The sequence below is a fragment of the Echeneis naucrates genome, chromosome 8, assembly GCF_900963305.1.
Source record: "Echeneis naucrates chromosome 8, fEcheNa1.1, whole genome shotgun sequence".
Taxonomy (NCBI): Eukaryota; Metazoa; Chordata; class Actinopteri; order Carangiformes; family Echeneidae; genus Echeneis; species Echeneis naucrates.
The window spans coordinates 6,572,196-6,591,754 of NC_042518.1; the positions used below are offsets into that span (position 1 = coordinate 6,572,196).

The 19,559-nt window shown below is 43.1% G+C and overlaps 1 protein-coding gene across 4 annotated transcripts in view; it reads right to left on the reverse strand.

The window, feature by feature from the left end:
• The window catches only part of septin9a (septin 9a), a 56,349-nt gene that overhangs the window by 36,484 nt on the left and 306 nt on the right, over positions 1-19,559 (reverse strand). For 2 of the 4 annotated variants that reach the window (XM_029507596.1, XM_029507597.1), the window contains exon 2: positions 11,368-11,430. In XM_029507596.1, coding sequence (XP_029363456.1) covers positions 11,368-11,430 — 63 coding nt within the window. Of the gene's footprint in view, positions 1-418; positions 711-7,818; positions 7,955-11,367; positions 11,431-19,559 lie in introns of those variants that run through there. The other 2 variants (XM_029507599.1, XM_029507598.1) reach the window with 2 other exon arrangements.

Sequence of the window (19,559 nt, forward strand, 5' to 3'; positions counted from 1 at the left end):
AAGTATACACTCATACTCTTAAGGCCCCCCTATGTTGGCAGCAGAAGAAAGGCTGAATCAGTTCCACAGTGAACACAGTTGGTGCTTTTGACATATGCTGCCACATCTTCTACTTGCAGACATAGAAGTAGATGGCGTGCATAACAACACACACCCATGCATCTCAACAAAAGCCATAAAAAGTAGCACGTTAAGCAATATTTCCCTTCGAAAGGCAAACTCCCACAGCTCACCAGAGATGTGAACGAACCCTTCGCACTCCAATTTTTTCCATATCTGCTCAGTTCCAATCAAACATATGGAAACTATCAACAGTGTCCTCATGGCAGGGTTAAAGAATGCCTCACTCCACAGTGACAAGAAGAAGAGAAGCAGTGGAGCAGCTGAGCACAAGAGAGAGCAAGAGAGAGAAACTAACCTTCAAAGTCTGATATGATCCCTTCCAAGTGAGCGTTGACAGTGGAATCAGACATTTTGGGGTGTGTGTATGTGCGTGAGTGGTTAATGCAAGAGAAGAGGGAGCAGGGTTCCCTTTCCCCAGCAAGGAAAAATCTTCCTGAGGCACAGTCCCGTTTTTAAACAAATCCCAAATTAGGAGCTCGTGCAAGAAAGAGGAGGGGAGGGAAAAAAACAAAAGAGTTGAGCAGTTCACTGATCCAAGCCCGCTCCCTATCTCTCCTCTCTTTCCGAAGGCAGCAACTTATTTTTCTCTTCTCTTCCTTCTCAACTTCCAGAGCTTGGAATGAGCCAGCGATGACAACCCCCCGCCCCCTCCTCTCTTCCCCCTCTATTCCTTCAGCTCTCTACACCCCCCCTGCCTTCCTTCCATGCCTCCCTCCCCTTCTGCGGCCATCCTCTCAGACTGGCTGCTTTGAAAGTTCTCATTTTTGACTGGGTCAGTCAAATTATACGCATGCTAACATTCAAGCAGACTTCCTGTAGGCTTGATCGCATGGCTGACACTCTGGGAAACTGATGAAACCTCAGTTACTACTGAGGTTTTGGGGTTTTTTTTTGTTGTTGTTGTTGCTGTTAGTGGTTTTTTTTAGATCTAACTCTGATGAATATCCCGGCATCAGCATCGTGTAAGCACATACTTTGATGCAGACACCTATTAAGGAGCCATTCAATCTTATTTTACAGTAGATGGAGTGAAAACTTACAGTAGATAGAAAATAAGCCCTGGGAGAGACAGGATCTTGCTATGGACTAATATGGTCAGGACAGGCTCACACAGGCAGTTAGTCGATCATCTGACATGCTCAGTCGCTCTGGAGGCAGACATCAATAAATGAGTAGCCTAATGACTTAATGACCATGTGAATGAGCCCCTGTTTGTGGGGAAAGGGGGAAGGGAGGACAGCATTGGTCTGTGTGTGTGTGTGTGTGTGTGTGTGTGTGTGTAGTCCTATGAACGCATGTCAAGGCAGCACCATGATTGTGTACAGATGAGCACAACAAAATCTTGGCCCTGAAACAACTGAGGAACAAAAATTTTGTTGAGTCATTTAAACTGAAAACAGGAATTGCCCAGTGAGAAGGTACCATGAGAGAACCGAAACATATAAGACTTTATCAGACACACACAAATCTGCTGTTGGCCTCTGTACCAAAATGAACAATTTATTAGTGACTAAACAATAAGCAGTAGTGCCTGTGTGTGTGTGTGTGTGTCTGTGTGAGTTAGGAGAGGCTCATAACACTTTTCAAACAGCAAAGATATATTGCTTTCAAAATGAGGGCAGCCATGAGAGACCTCATGAAGCAAAAATTAAATATAAAATATGAAATAAAAACATATTTGGATAGATGATAGAATGGCGAAGATATGGAGAATAATCTGGGTTTAACTACTAATAAATCACTGAGGCTGTAAAGTGATGGAAGAAATCCTCGAGAGCTGTTATCCAGTACGTGATTTATCAGCAAAAGCTTGGGACTCAAACTTTGCATGTCTGGCAACCTTACTGTCAATTTGCTGCTTACATTTCGAATCAGGGTTTGCGTTTTGTGTTGACTTAGGCGTGTTTACCGATCATAAACACAGATGTGCGCAATTGCACAAATGTTCACCCTGATTTCAAAACAAATGTGAGGCTTTGCTGCGGCAAAAATGCCATCCCAGATTGATTTTCCCCCACATTTGCCCATCATTGAACCATGTAAAGCATGTAACCCACAATACAAAACAAACTGACAAAACAGTTGAGTTTGGGTTAAAATGGAAAGCACAGGCGGGCTGAGATGCAATGATGAGCGATTTTTCTGTTCATTTTTTTTCATGAAGACAGCAGTCTACTCAAACTGTTGCCTTCAGATACCGTACAGTACATACATATCTACTGTATAGTACAAGCACAGCCGCCTCCTCCAGCAGAGGTCAGTGTCGCACCTATAAATTAAACCTTTCAGCAAGCGCAGTGTAGGAGGATGTTATGTTACTAGTCTATTATTATCTGATCTGGAAACAGATAAAGATGGTGACACGGGGGGAATCCTGCTCCAGACACACCCTCACCCAACACATGTGTCAGATTCCACTGGTCCCTGGCACACACACACACACACACACACACACACAGACAGACACAGTTACATGTGCACACACACAAAACACACAGAGCGAGAAAAGCTCACAGCAGATGCATGCAAAAATATGTACACTGACCAAAGCGAGCAACACATGCACGCATTCAACGAAGCACCAAGCAATTTCCCCGAAACATGTATGCACACACAAAAAAGCACACTTCCTTTCACTGCATATCCTTACAAGCCTCAACAAGCCCAGACAGTGCTAATCCAATCTGCTGTAACAACTGTCACACTGGGAGACAACTAGAATGTGATTTTGCTCTGCTCAATCAGGAGTTTCATTCATTCAATAGCAACCACGCACTCACATTCAGTTGGCTGCATTAGTTATGTCGGGTCAATAAGCAGGCCACATTATCCATCTGAGAATAATAAATGTGTTACCTGTATGATTTTCATCTCACAAAATGTGTTTTGACAATGGTGTGTAATTGTTGTGATGATAACTACCGCCGGGGGCAGATAAGAAAACTGTGGTGGACCCACATTTTCTGTGATAAGCGTATTGTAATGCATTTGAATAGGCAGCTGCTGGTGTTATGTTGCACGGCAGCGTACAGATGAAGAGAGACAGAGACAGCCGCCCACTGCTTAAAGAAACATGGATCACCACCGCTCTAATATCGGAGCTCCTAAGACGTGAAATATGAGAGAAGCAGAACGGGAAGAGAGGAGGATAACTTCTATAAACAGATGCCAGGCTGGCGTGGCAGTTGCTAGGGTATTTCCAGGGCAACAACGGCTTGAAAATGTCAGTGGTCGACCACCATAAGCACAAACTAGAGCAGTTTCTAAGGCCTTCTGCAGGTTGGCCAATGCCAACGGAGAGACATCCTGAGATCTACGGGATCTGAACAGCAGGAAATTTACTGGTATCCAAACCCACACTGGGCACAGCTACAGCTGTGTCAACTGTGACTTGCAATATAAAGTGAGCAGCAATAAAACCAACCTTATCCTCATTACGAAGATGTCCCTCAAGATTTAATTCAGTTTTCGTCACCAAATAGGAAGCAGATGGCAGATATAAAGTTGACAAGTTTATAATAATAGATTTTCAGGACGTGATTTAAGAGACTGGGGCAGCACGGCGTCATAGTGATTAGTGCTGTTGTGCCACAACAGGAAGGTCGCGGGTTCGGTTCCCAGGCCTGAGGCCTTTATGTGCGGAGTTTGCATGTTCTCCTGTGTCTGTGTGGGTTTCGTGCGTGTACTCCTGATTCCTCCCACTGTCCAAAGACATGCATGTCTGAGTGTGAGGAGTTGTTGGTTTCTCTCTGTCTCTGTGTGTTGGCCCTGTGATGGACTGGGGATCCGTCCAGGGTGTACAGTATTTGGTTAAAAAAAAGTGATGCAATTGACAATGTGCATGTGACACAAAACTATAGAAGAATCAAAGTTGCATACCATTTTTTTGGTCACAACACAAAATAAGATTCACTATTCTTGGAGAAATGCTGGAATATCACATTCGGTTTGGTAAACAATAACAGCTTTGGTCATTCTTTCTCAGGCTGAGATTCAGGAAGTTTATCCATGATGATAGCGTCATTCTTGGCTTTTGTAGACGTGCTACCCACACATCATTGTGTGGAAGTGGCTGCCTCACCAATGCTTGCCTGGGAATTCCTTCGCAGCAGTCAGGGTTGGTCAGACGGGGTTGAACGACAAGAAAATAAAAGTTAAACTACCTGCAAACTTCAGCAAACTCTAACCAAACTACTGGTTTATTTAAATCTGTTTCACTCGTCTCCAACAAGTTGTCACTTTAAGATATCTGCTGAATATTGTGAGTTTTAGGAAGCGCTGCTGTGATAAGTATTCAGCAGTTTCATATCATAGATGATGATCAGTGTTTCATTTCAGCTTTTTAAAGATTATCAGTACCATCCACAGAGGAAACCCCAACTTCTTGCTGAGTTCATCGTAAAACAACAAAAGCTTTGTTGGCTGTAATGCAGACAGTTCACTCATGACTCAGGCTGTATCAAACAAGCCATCTGGAAAAGGTAAAAATCTGTCTGATGTGTGCTGGCAAGCATGTGCAATGCTTGCATTGATTGCGTGTGTTCATTTGTTCATATGTGTATATTTTGGATGTGACTAGCTAGTAACCACAGCTCTGTTTACATGGCAACCTCCATAATAAGCAGCTTTACCTGCACGGCTCAGGAATTCAGAGAGATGAGATAGGCGGACAAGACAAAAAAGAGAGAGGAGAGGTGGGAAAAGATCTCTCCTTAGGTAGCGAGGACGAGAAAGGCAGACGGTGATGTGAAGTGAGACTGGAAATGGAAACAATGAATTATGAAACTTTCCCTCAGTTGTGTGTAAGAGGAAAAGACAGAAACAGAGAGAAAAGAACGAGAGCAGCGTCAGTATGACTAATGGAATCAGCAGAGGTGGAAGTGTAAACATGGCTGCCTTTCACTGAAGTACAATACTCTGCTTTCAGGTCAAATGTGGAAATGAATAGCAAAGAAAGAGGACAGCCCGATATGCTCAGAAAATGTTGGATTCTTTATAATTTCATGAACTGGAAATCTGAGAGTTGATGTAGAAGGTCAGGCAGTTTCACAATATTACCGACACAAGCGCACACACACACACACACACACACACACACACACACACACATAAAGCCCCCTCATGAGCCCCACAGCACATGTGGTGATGTAGCCTCCTCTAAAGTATATGCACAGCTGTAGTGACAACAGCTGCCCTAAACCAAATGTTAAACAGCAGCACCCAGCCAGGCAATGCTAAATTTAATCAAATACAGCACCTGTTGGAAATATGGCTCCACTGCACTGTATACGCACACACACACACACACACACACACACACACACACACACACACACACACACACACACACACACACACACACAGGCATACAGGCATAGCCCATCATTACTTTTGCTGAGTAGTTTTGCTTTTGCAATGAGCGTCATTTCTATGTGTGAGTGAGTAAATTGGCTGCACACATACAACTGCCTGCAAGTGCGTGTGTTCCCTCATGCATGAGGTGAAATGGCTTGGTAAATAGAGAGAGCAGCTGTCCTCCATCAGAGACTCTCAACAGGCCTCTCTCTCCATCCCGCCTCCACCCTCTGCTCCATCTCACCACTGGGTAATAACACTGTTTAGTGCGTCAACAAGCCAGCATTGATCTCTAGCCTTGTTGTTTCCTCTGCACATGTATATTGTTCTGCAAAGCACATTGCCATGGCAACTGCCACCAGCAACACCCAGGGTGTTTGACCAGGAAGTAACACGGCCGCAGTTTCCTTCAGTAATTTTTCTCTCCTTAAAATTTAGACTGGGTGATCTATACAAAACGTGGAGACTGTGGCGATCCAAGAAACAGCCAAAAACAACCCTTGCTTCTTAGTTTGTGCTCATTACTTCTGAACAGAGAATAACTTAACATAGAAACTATTTTGAAATGCTCAACTCAGCACCTCCACCTGGTGGGAGAAGAGTATACTTACATATAAAAGTGAATGAGCTCAAAATGAGGACGGTGACTGAGGCGACTCCATAAATCATGAGTCTGGGATTTTTAATCCGATCTGAATGTGGCTGTGTTATACACACTTCCCACAAATATGGTCAGCTGACCTCACCGTGACTGGAATGATTGGGACGCGTCAGCCCCTTTATGCTCCATTCAGTCACTTTGTGGCTGATGGACAGTTTCCGTTGAGAGCATCATCACTGTTGATTCATGTGGGAAGAAACGACAGGAAACAAAGAGATTCTTGCAAAACGTTAACACAAAAGTGGGAGGAAAGTTAGCAAGTCGTGAGCTGAATTGATCTGACTAAGGTGGATGAGATATTCTCATTCAAAACAAGCTGTACAAAGACACGCAGACACACAGAGACAGACGCTGGAAAGACAAAGACAACGCCTTAAAAGGATTACACAATTAGACAACTGCACTCCACAGTTTAATGAGCTCTCGAGTGAACATTCACACAAAACACAGACAAAGTATGTCCTGCTGAAGTCATTGCTGCTCCCTAGAGGAAGCACCTGGAGACAAGAGGCCACAATGAGAAAGGGAAAGAGTGAAAGAGAGAAGAAAGAGAAAGAGAGAGTGAGAGAGAGATCTCCATCACACACACACTTGTCAATGATCTCACTTGGGCCCAGATATTACACGATCTAGGTGCTACACTACACTAGGCCACAAACACATATTCATCTACACACGCAAACACACATGCACATGTTGCTGTTTCCACTGCAGAGTTTTCAAATGAACTTTTTTTTTTTTTTTACTACACTCACACTAACACTCATAAAAAATACCATTACGAAGCAGCCACCTTTGCCTCACTGATGACTTTAGCATAATGCACGACACACATGCTCAAGCTGAGAGGAACTCTTATCGTCTCAAAATTCAGACTGTGGACAGCATCCAACGAGAAAAACCATGAGAGTGAGGATTTTTATTTGCAAAGTCGGCCTTACTTTGCCAACAAACTGTGGCAGGGCTTTCTCTGTCCTGTTAGCTAAAGGAGGGACTGAGTGATGGCTGATGCGGCATAAGAGCCACAAGGGACAAGAGTAGTACTGTTCAAACAGAGCTCTTTCCTGTTTTCACACCAAAGAAGAATGGGAGAATGCAGATAGAAGGAAAAACGGGGGCAATGCCTAAGAAATAAGAAATTAGTGCCGTTTCTGTGTCACGACACTCAACTCCTCAGTTGGTTGGTTGTTTTTCCCACAGTAAATGTCCTATTTTCATGCAGCGGGTATTAACATAAAAATGGGGGAAAAAGGCAGATAGAGGCAGCAATGAGTAAGACACAGTGACTGAGCAACAAACTGTGAAGAAAAAAACATTTAACAGGGAACAATGGGACAGATGGCGGGGTGGAGATGGTGGGCACAAACAAAGACAGAAAAACCTGCAAACATTACAGGCAGAGAACAGATAAAGAGAGATAAACCAAAACAGGTCCACTAAGCTGCTGTACAAACCCTGCAGAGCTCCCAGCTCCAGCTCCAAACCCCAAAGAAAACATGCAGTCAGCAAACAGGACAGAATGAGAGAGTGGAAAATACCATAGAGGGGAAAATAGAGGCAGGCTCTTCAGAAAAGACACTCGATCACAGTAAAATAAGTGATTGAAGAACCTTAAACTACACTTTCTTTTCCATTCACGAGAGAAGCTTGACCTCATCTGGGCTGAGCGTTTGCCTTACCTGAGAATTTGTCCCCCTCCATAGCCAGATCACTCCCTCCACAACCACATGTAGTGTCTGCTCTTTGACTTCACTCTCTCTCCTCTCTCTCTCTCCCTCTCTGTCTTTTTTTGGACTTCCCTTGCTCTCGTCCCTCTCTCCCTCTCCCTCTGGTCCTCTTCCTCTTCTTCTTACTCTCTCTTTCCTTTGGGCTCTCTGTTCTCCCTCCCTCCCCTCACTTTGATTCCTTCAGTGTGTCTTGCTAATGAATTCAGAATTACGACATCCCCATGTGCTGATCATATGTTGCATTCGCCCCTCTTTCTCTTTTACCCTCTTTTTTCTTTCTCTTACCCTTTCTTTCCTTCCAAGCAGACCAAAAGACTGAAGCAGCATTGTGCCTTGAAAATAGAAACCATTAGCTCCACCATGTGACATGCACGGACTAAAATAACCCGCTGGACTTCCAAACTCCTCTGCCAGCTCACTTACTTTATAATGCTGCTTGAGTGCATTCACAGTGGTCCTGATTCATTCAATAAGAACTGACATTTGTCAAGCCAGAGTGAAAGATGGTCCTTTAATTACATCTAGACTTCCTTGTGATGAATCAGATACAGATTATGATCAGACACAGATCTGCCTTTGTGAACGTGTGAAAGGACGAAAGCCTGTTGAAATAATAATGACAGGTGAAAACAATATGGGGCGGAAGCAAGAGAGGAATTTTATCAAAACACACTTCCCCGAAATGCTTCCAAGGGCCAGCCATTACTACAGGAGAGCTGGTGTGACTGTGAAAAAGAGAGCGCTGGAAACAGAGAGAATTAAAATCAGCGTGTGTTACGAACTTCTCTGAAACCATAGCCTCGAAATTGAGCTTGGTCTAGAGTGGTCTCTGTGTTCAGGAAACTCTGATGACCTCTGACCCCTCACACTGGGCCAGGGGTCAGAGGTCATAAGGCTCTGAGCTCTGATAGAGAGGTCAAACACACTCAGACATGTCAGTCTTCTGTCTTGTGCACCGCACACTGCTACAGTGACCTTGCATATTACATGTCAACCTGTGTTTGTGTGTTTGTGTATTCTTTCGAGCATTTAGTTGTTTTTTTTTTTGCTAGCTATTTTTCATTAATATATGTCTCTATCATGTCTATATCAGCAATAATTTTCTAATTAAAAAGAAAGCTGATGCAATAGGGGCTGAAATAAAGAAAAGTTACGGTTTGGCTGGTCCAAATGACCAAAATGTGAAACTCTGACAGACTGCAAGATGACATACTGAAACAAGAGTACAAAGTTCACAAGTGTAGCAGGAAGGTAAGTATCACATTTTACGTCATTGAAGAGTATTATTGTGCACAAACTTTATGGCTAATTTCAAAACTAACTATAGAGATCAGTTATAATGTTGTGAATTGTGTGTGTTCGTGTGTCCATATGTCCAATAGAGCAGGATCTGCTGACTCCCAAATGGGAATTAGCCACACACAAATTAACAATAGGAGGTTTTGGATAGACCTGTGTGTGTGTGTGTGTGTGAGTTGAGGTTACGTAAAGCATCCTCCCAAACAGCCGCCTGCCAGCTTGTAAATCTGCCCTGTTGGCAGATGTTTTGTATGGGGCATCTAATATGTGCACAAACACACACACACACACACAAAAACAGACATATGCCCTGTGGCAATTGCATCAGCATCAGGGAGGTCTGCTGACAAGCGGGACCTCATCCTCAGCCCTAAGCACTTCCGTTAAGACCTGTACGTGTATGCACTTATGAAGTTTCGCCTGCATGTCACTCTAGTTTACTGACAGTAAAATATGGCAACACACACACACACACACACACACTACACTTGAGTACATAATCAATCAGCCTGACAAAATTTGCTCTTCAGATTTTCTGCAGATATTTCGGTGAATTCAAATGTTTCACTTCCAGGTCAAATTCAATTTTGACACCGAGTTTTAGTTTGCTCAGTAAGATAAAGCATCATTGAATATATTGTGGAAAGTATGTTTTTACCCGGAAACATAAAACACTTTGTGTCCTCACAACACTGCGCTTGCAGTTTTGTTGCCCTGAAGTGTTTGTTGTCGGCCTGTTGGCTGTGCGATGAATACACAACATGGGGGCTATTTCACAGGAGAGGTCTATGCACTAATTACACACAAATAGCATTGTTTCACAGTGATTATAATCTGCAAATTAGTGAGTAATGTGACAAGTTCCCTAGTCCTCTCACCCACTCATGCATTTCAGTGAAAGGTGTCAAAGTAAACAAAAAAGAAAGCGATCTCAACATAGGCTGCCGAATGGAGAGTTTGTACTTTCACATGTAGGCTCCAATTTGTGTACGCCAAAACGGATGTGTGTATGTGTGTGTGTGTGTGTGCACTTCAGCCCCCCTCCTTTCTCTCTGTTGTCTTTCTGCTGATGCTGCAGATGGTGCTGGCTCTTCCTAATCGGAGAAGATGCTTCAGTGGTGAGCCACAGCTTCAGCCCATTTGCCAATACTTAGTGGAAGTTACACACAATCTCACAAAAAGGTGTGCGCACACAAAAACACACTCACATTTGTTCTCTTGTCTTTATGCATATCGTTTAAATGGCACAATTCATATATCATCTGATTTTTTTAAATTGTTTGTGTCAGTACCTTGGAGGTTGGCCAGTAAAAGTGTCAGCTGGCGATTGGCTCTCTCCAGAGGGGGCTGTGGATCACCTGCCAGAGCAGGTCCAGAGCCTTCTGGACTATAAATTCTGGCCCATGAGTGTACCTCCATCCATTGATGAAGGCACAGATTTTTTTTTTTTTTTGCACACACGACACCTCCACAGCACTCATGCCACGCGCTGCTTTCAATAAACTTCACTGAGATTTCGGCATGTTGCACATAATGCAAAAATGTCTTCAAGCTTGGCCGAGGTGCTCCTTATTCAAACGGTTTCCATTGCCACATGCTTTCACTTTACTTTCACCACACCAGAAACCCAATAAATGTTGAACAAAAAGATGTGGCACACTGGGTAGTAATAAATAAATAAATATGAAATAAATGCAGCAGTAGAAGAGAAATATCCTTCGTGCCCGGGTTGCAGAAGAGCCATAGCTGTCTGTTTCATTGCATAATGTGTCTTCTAAGGTCCATTTTCTTTTAGGGAACTTTGCAAACATTCATGTATTCAACACCTAGATTAAAATGTTTTGTCTTTATGGCAGGTCACTTTAACCTCCCCTCCGTCACTGAAACTGCCTTTATCATTGTGCCTGTTATCTGCTGTTTGTCTGCTATCTGGGCAGGAAACATTACCTGCTCTGCTGTCAGTGTTGCGTCATCAGTCTGCCAAAGGTCAATGGCTGACTTAACTAATGTGTTGCAGGATAAAGGAGCAATTGAAGGGAAATTGGAAGAGGAAGCGTGCACCCAAATATTGATGGATGACAGACAAACAGATGAGATGATACAGTGGATGAACATATCCGTACATGTTAGTGTATATATGCTTTCTGTATGGATGGAAGAATGAATAGATCGCTGAAAATGGCAACGGTGCAGTCTACTTACTGGGACTGGTGATGGCAGATCCCTCTCTGTCTGCTCTTCTTGCCCGAGCGCTGGCCGATCTCGCTGTAGTTGGGAACAAGGACAGAAGAACAAATGAGGAACTGTTCAGCTGCGCCACGACACATTTGTCAGGAAGCGTTTCTATACTTCCAATGATGCTAATAGTTTTGTGCTTGCGAAACAAGACTTGCAAGCAACCAGCCAAGGTAGCAGGTTTAATTTTCCAGTTGTTGGCCAATAACTGAACATTTGCTTTGCAGCTAACACAGACACATTAAACCAATAACATACATTCTCGTTAGAGAAGTGCTGCTCTGGATGGTAGCACCAGCTAAATGCAGTGCAGCGAAACCAGTGGACAACGGCAGTTACTTCACATTTTCTTCAAGGCCAAAATATCTACATGTGGAAAAACCAAGTCAACCGATGTTTGAAAAACTGGACTCTGACTTTTTCAGCATCAGTGTGCTTTTATTTTTATGACTGTGAGGATGATGTGGAAATAATTCAAGCCAAACTTGGATGAAGCAGCATTACAATAACACTGCATGGTAAATTGTGACAACTCAGCGGCTATTTATGTTTTGTATGTATTTTCAGCTGGTCAGCTGGAATTGATAGTAAAATGGTTTGGCTGGTGGTCATCACTGTGTAAGAACTGCCCAGTTTTTATTTACATTGACTGTCAGCTAATAATGATTTAGTCCAAGAGGAAAGCTAATCACAGTAATGGCTCGTCTGAAAGTAAGATAAACTCAGGAAATCTTTTAAAATGTTACTTTTTCAAAGATGTGATAACTGTAGAAAGCAGCTGAAGATAACAGCTAACGTGCCATTATGATCTGAGTTACCTGGTGTTTCTGTCACTACACACAAGTCCTCCAATCAGGGTTCAGTGCACTTTGAGTTTTGAAATACCAAAGGCTCAGCACCCTCCATCATGCTCATCTAACACCTCACAGTGCCAAAAGGCGAGTCCTTCGTGACTCTGGCTGCTTCAGGAATCAGCGGAATGTCACTTCCTCTTAACTGATGGCCGACACTGGTGGAGTGCTACACATAAATTGCTGTTGTCCAACTTTAGTGTGTGTGTGCTTGGCTGCGTGTGGGTCTAAACGTGTTAGTTCTGTTGAATCACCAGCCATTTCCTGTTGTTGTTGTAGAATCACCGACATCTTGCATATTTTTGACCACACTAAGTGTATGAAAATGTGAAATTGACTGGTCAGCCTTGCCGTCTCTCTGAATAAATTCTCTCCTAGAATAATCTTCATGGTCCGTGGAGGATGAATCCCACTGACTTTGGTGATCACCATCAGATCCGAAGGTTACTTATCACCTGCAGCATGTTAGCATATAGCTGCGCAACATCAACATTACCCACAGCCATTCACAATAAACACAGTACCTAATAAAATCTATCTACTGACTCGGAAAACCACAAGAGATTACATCTCTCTGAGATCAACCACACAGATTTTTGGCCTGGTAAATCTGCTTCCCCAAACAGTTTTTTTAGTTCTTAGAATTTAGAAATACTTCCTGCCACAAATCAGTGTACAACACGACATTTATATTCAACCATTAATGCCAGAGCACATAGTGGTTTTCCTCCTGGGTTGTCACTGGTTTCAACACAAAGACAGCTGGTCGGAGGGAGAGGGAGTGAACGCGTTTGATGGAAGGTGTGAGTAAACCTTCTGTAATCCTCGTTGTCTGTTTGTGTGAAAAAGAGACATACACACACAGAGTTTGAAGCAATTAATGTCCTGAGAGAATTGAGTTAAATAAAGTGATTGTAAGTGATTATGAAATGTGCCACCTTTGCTTTGCTCTGTTTTTCTTCTAAAAACTCCCCCTTCCTCCTTCATTGTCTCTGGCTGCTTCAAAAACAAATCAGCACACTAGTATTTCTGCCACTGCAGCCCCAGGAGATAGACATATATGAGCCTGGCAGCTGAATTCAAACAGATATACGGATAAGAACTGACATCAGTAGACTACAGTGTTCTGTCTCATTGGTACAGTTTCTACATCCGTGCATGTGTGTAAGTGTGTGTGAGACCAGCTCATTGTGACCTGCAGAGATCTTTGTCAAAGCACCGAAACAGAAAGCAGGTCTGCGTCAAACCAATGCCAAAAGTCCAGATAATGTTGGTAAAAATGTCAAAAACGTGTTAATGTTACTCCTGACAGACATGCAGGAAGAACTCAGAGGAACAGAGGAAGTACTGCTTGTGGTTACAGTAGCATCAGTCTCTCTGTACTCCCAACTTCAGAATAATGACACAGCTTTAAAAGTAAATGCCAACGAAAAGGTGATCTCATTGTTGAATCAAAGAGGAAGTTTTTTATTGGTTTTTTTTTTGGGAGGCGGGGGGGTAATCATTAATCTGCCATGAGCCATGTGATAACACCATCGGTCTGTTACGTGACTGTGTCCATGTGTTTAAGAGCTTTAAGCGTATGGACCGAACAAATGAGATCCAGCCAAGTCATTCAAGTTTTGCAGCCAAAAAGCATGTCTGTGCCTATTTACTCTTTTGGCTAGGCATACAGTTTGAGAGAGGTGAGCTGAACGAGCGCACACAATCACACCAGTTAAAGTTCACTATTGTAACAACATGCCACCCAAGTCGTGACAACAAGGAGTCGAGTTGGTTGGATGATGTTTGGCGCTGAAGTGATTCAACACTGACAGTAGCTGTGTGGGTTAGAGCGAGGGCAAGCTACTGCTGGATAAAAAGCAAATATGCATCAACCAGTCACAGTGAGCTGAGATACAAAGCAAAGGAGCGCCACCTGAAAAGTTAAACTGTATGTCGACACAGAGGTGTGTGTGTGTGTGTGTGTGTGCATGTCTGCACTCACTTGCTCAGTCTTGTTTGGGACCAGATCAGCACACACACAACATATCACTGCTTCAACAAGTTTCATTAAAATCTCCATCACTATGATCCATGTCTTTTTTTCACCCTTCAAGGGGATTTGTAATCCTCTGATGTCATAATTGCCTCAGGACACACTTGTGCGCATTGGAGGTCATTGCAGGCACATGACACATGAAAAGAATGACGGCAGTGTTTTTGCTCATGGAAAAATCCTAAAGCTGCAAGTCCTATTACGGACCAGAGGAAATGCATTGCTGACAATATTTGCTATAGGCTTCAATTGATTGATGCTTAGTGTGTGTGTGTGTGTGTGTGTGTGTGTGTGTGTGTGTGTGACCATAATGTGACAGGTCAAGTGCATGACTACGCTTCGACAAACATAATGGCCTCCGATGACTGGAGACGGTAACCAGAGGGGAGAGGGTGCAGCACTTTAACATCGTTGCGCACTCACACATACATGAAAGTTCGCAAACAGATACACATTCAAGGGGTGAGCAATTTCCAAAACATACTCCGCAATGCACGCTCTGTCTCCTTCCACCACACAAATACCTGTGATTTACATGTTTGCAAAAGGAGGCCGTACTGCTCGTATTTGAGCAGGAGGGCAGAGGAGGTGATGAATCTTTGGCCCTGCCTTTCGTTCCTCCTGTCTTCCTTTACTTCCACCCTTCCCTTTGGGGGTAGTTACTCTTTGCATCAAAACATTAATCATCTTTGTGGCAAGTAATGTTGGCGAGTAGCTACATCAAGATATTTTTGTTTTGTTTTGTTTTTTAATCAAATTACCAAAAGTCATTCTGCCGACAGCTACAAATCGATCGCTGCTGTATCTGCTGGCAAACAGCTGTTCTTTTATCTAAAATTTTAAAACCATATCAAATGTTTTCTATAAAAACCCTCCAACATCCTTTCCTTGTGTAAATGAGACTAAATGCTCAGACCTTTCTTCAAGAATATTTTTACAGCCTATATGAAGCTGTTAACCTTCTGCATTGTTAGTCAGGAAGGACCAAACTCAATCTCACACATACTGGCTAGCTCACATACGCATGTGGTCACACATATCGTGGAAAAAAGACCACGACCATGGCCGTGACCCTGACCTGCACCCTTCCCAAAAGAATAGCCCTTACTCTGGCGCAAAGGGTATAAACTGGCAACACCTTTTCCTACCTAGGTACTTTGAAAACGGGACTGTTCCTCACTCACCACTGAAAACTGACACCAAGTACACATTCGCCTATCTAAGTTCTTCACAATGCAAACACGAGCCCAAACCATATCACACTGAAGTGTTTTAACAGGACAGGATACACTGGCAGTCTATAAAACAATACTGGCGCGATAGATAAGGATCAGCCTTCCTTCTTTTGAGGCTGCTAAAACCCACAGAGTGAGTTAAATAGTCCATAGAGCTTTATGGGTTGAAACCTCCCACAGGAAACATGTAGGTACTGTGCCACAGGTGGATATCAGAGTAGGTGAGCAGCTTTATGTGTGTGCATGCTCAGAAATGTGAGAATGATATGGAGAGAGGGAGACAGAGAGAGGGATAAGGTAAAGAAGGGTTTTAAGGGTTTTTGCATGACTGCAAAGAGGATGTAAGGGTTGACAACTAAATACTAAACATTCAATCTCACATAGTGTTACTTATATGAGCCTTTAGACGTGTAACATTGTGTTGTCATTCTCCAAATTAATGCAACACTGTTTTTAACTGCGAGTGAAATCCATCATATATCATGTTGAGTCACCCTTATACAATCTGAAAAGTAGTGGTCTTGAGTCCATCTTGATTTCATGGACTACTCTGCTAATAAAAGAGAGTTACCGCCAGTGCACTAAACTCTTTGAACAGATACTAGTCCAAAACTTAAACTGATTGCTAGTTGCAATAAAAACATTTCTTCATGTCACGACAGGACAGGGCACCTCCTCCCAAACAGTGGCAGGATGTGTTCTCTTGTGTGGGCTGTGTCCATCATTTGGTCTAAGGGTAGCGTAAAAACTGGAATTAATCACATCTAAAAATCAATTGCAAGATGGTGAAACAAACTTGACCTAAATGTCACTTACAGCTTTTAAGCATTTCATAGTAACCATGTACTGAAAATGTTGAAATAAATGCACTTTGTCATTCTAATACCTACATGTAGATGTCAGCGTGCATGTTCTACCGCACATCAGAACATCTGAGTCTGCTATTATCTTTTTACAGGCTCTCCCCCGGCCTGAGGCCTACTGCACAGCCAGCCTGCTGTATCAGTTGACACCCCCAGCAGCAGCATCACAGAGCTGCATTCTTGGCTGCAGATAATGAACACAGAGGAGAGTGGACACTTCAGAGCAGGCTCCACGCAGCTGAGAGGGGAGGCACCACAGACACTTGTCACAGACAGGTCTTCTGCAAACGGGGGAACTCCCATTTACTGAGTGTATCAGTGACACTCTGCTGAACATGGTGTTGCACAATGCAGTCTACTTATGGATAAGTGAAATACTTGTCAGCCCTGAGGCCAAGCAGATAGGTGGATCTGTTCTTGTCCTGCTGTTTTAGCATTATAAGTATACCATAAATTATAAGAATGATGGAAATATCAAACATTCGTGTTAACATGACCGTGTTTAGCTACTTAAAATGGATCTACTTGAGAGCAGAGACGCAGGTAAGATTTATGATCTTATGATATCTATGATTTATGATATCTGACAACAAAAAAAGCTTTTAGGGGGAAGAAAGTCTGTGTCCACGGACTGCTGCAGACTCTTCATCAGTCACACTGCTCCAGTCATACCACAGCTGAGGGTCCTCATTGGTTTCACATTTAAAATTAGTTTTTCCATCCACACTCCACTCCAGTTGGAGGCAGTGATGCGCTATAACGCTGTGTTTGTACTGCTAAAAGTCAAGAAGCAGGTGAGGAACGCAAAAAGAGAGAAATTACACTATGACCACTCAAATAAATTGTTATGGGTAATGCCAGATTTTCTCTCTCTTTAAAACACAGTTCACCTGCATGTACACATGCACTGACTCTCACAGACATAGGCAGATAACTTCATGGACTTGCAGACGGTGCAAATTGGCTTTCAGTCTTTATAACTGCCGCATAATCCTCATCAAGATGTTTAACTTAATCCATTAAGTCCAAACTTCTTCTTCTTCTTCTCCTTCATAAGAATAAGAATGAGTACACCATGAAAAGGGTTAGGGTTAGGGTTAGGGTTAACCCTAATACACATGTTTTCAATTCCTTTCCAGTCAGATGTTACACCTTAACTCACCCACAGATTGGTCCTGCTACACTTTTTCTGGCCTTTAATCTCTGAGTAAATAAGTTGCGCCTTAAAATCAAATCTGTAGCTTTATAACATGGCTATTTTAGATCGTAGCGAGCAGAGCACTGTACATGCAAGTCTATGTCTTCCAATGCCTTATTAGTATTATTGTTCACAGCCTTCTAGGAGGCCAAATTGAGGGGTAGACCATCCCCGGCATGCTCTGCTAGATGACAGGGCAAATATGTCTCAACACAGTTTATAGCTTGACTTTCAAGTTACCATCTAACAATAGCTTAAGGCTCCAAATCAAAGCCTCACTGACTCTCTACTATAAACAGGCTAAAAGCCAAACTGGAAAGGATAGTGGAGCATTTGTCAAACAGGTACAAGTAGTAGAATTAGGTGTGTGGGCATTGAGTGGGACATGAAAGCACATACCAGTAGGAGTATACTTGGAAAATAATTACTTGTGTGTGTGTGTGTGTGTTGGAGTGGGCTGTTATTTATTCGGGTTACTCATTGATCCAGACGACTTGAGGGAGTGGTGTGCAAGGCAGGGATCGGCTCCACAGGCAGAGTTCAGCCGCGAGGGGTTGCATGAGTGAACACAGGCACACACACTTCTACTCATGTATACAACCTGCTGTCACACACATACGTTTTAATACAGAAGATATAAAAGTTAAGCTTTCGAGGTGTCAGATGTATAATCGCTCAGTGTGCGTGTGTATGTTTGTGTTGGCTTGCGTATGTGAAAAGGCATTTGCGTACCAAACATACACATACATGCTGACACAAAGGCCGACCTTCCTCCCTCAAAGTCAACCCCTCCACATCTCTGATGCCTGTCTAAACAACTCTACAAGTTATAGAGGAGAGCCTTTACGCATACATCAGACTACACACACGCTTTGTTATTAGACTATTCGCAGAGTGTAGCCCGGACAAAGAATGTGACAGCTCTTCACACGTCGCACGGAAGAAGGAGAACACACACACACACACACACACACACACGCAGTAGGAGGAGGCAGCATGACCCAACATGCACTTAGCTCCGATAAAAAACCATCCGATGCTCCATCGCACAAAGACTCAAGGAAGAGGAGCCAGGGAAGGCGGCATTCCGGGGGATAGGGTTATGTACACTGGACTGAGCCAGAGCTTAGAGGGAAGGGGGGAAGGCTCAGAAGAAGATGGAAGTGATTTTGAGCAGCTCTGGAAAAAACGTTGGGGGGAGAGAGGAGAAGAGACAAAGTCAGGATGGATGAGGAGGAAGAGTGATGTCACATGTATCGATGGAAGGACACAGTAGCGATGGACTGTTTCAGGGTGACAAAGCAGCCCTGGTGCCTCATGTGACCATCCTCCAAACAAACAGTCTTCATCCAAGCTTCTGGGGAGCAAACTGTATCTTTGAGCCAGGCCACAACAGAAGACATATCAGTATCATCAAAATTCAGTCTTCCAGAGATTTTTTATAAGCTGCAATTCATCTCACAACATCACATCCCATTCGATACAATTTCACAATACAACCACAATTACATCCAGCCAGTCCATAGATGAAGTGAATAATAACCCTTGTGTTGTTCCGATACATCGTTTATGGGGGTATTAGAGAGGAGGGGTGAATGAACTGTACCATAAAGCTGTCAATCACACCGGAGTAAAGAGAGGGTTCAAATATATAATACTACTATTTTTCTTCCAACAGCTTTAAATCCCACAAAGCACTCGTATATTTTTACTGTTTTATCACCACTGAAGATCAAGTCACCTCACTCCTTCTCTTATGATCTTCATGGCATTAAAGAATTAGCTCTCTGTGCCACCTCTGTGTCAGGATGTCTTGTGTATAGACTTAAATACTCTGGCTTTTGGAGAAGCTGCTTCATTTAATAGCAGAGCAGGTTTAAATGTGAATGTGTGGTGATGAAACAGGTAAGCTACTCGATGTGAATGCTGTTAAACATTTACCTGTAATCATGCCAGTATTTAACACCACCAACA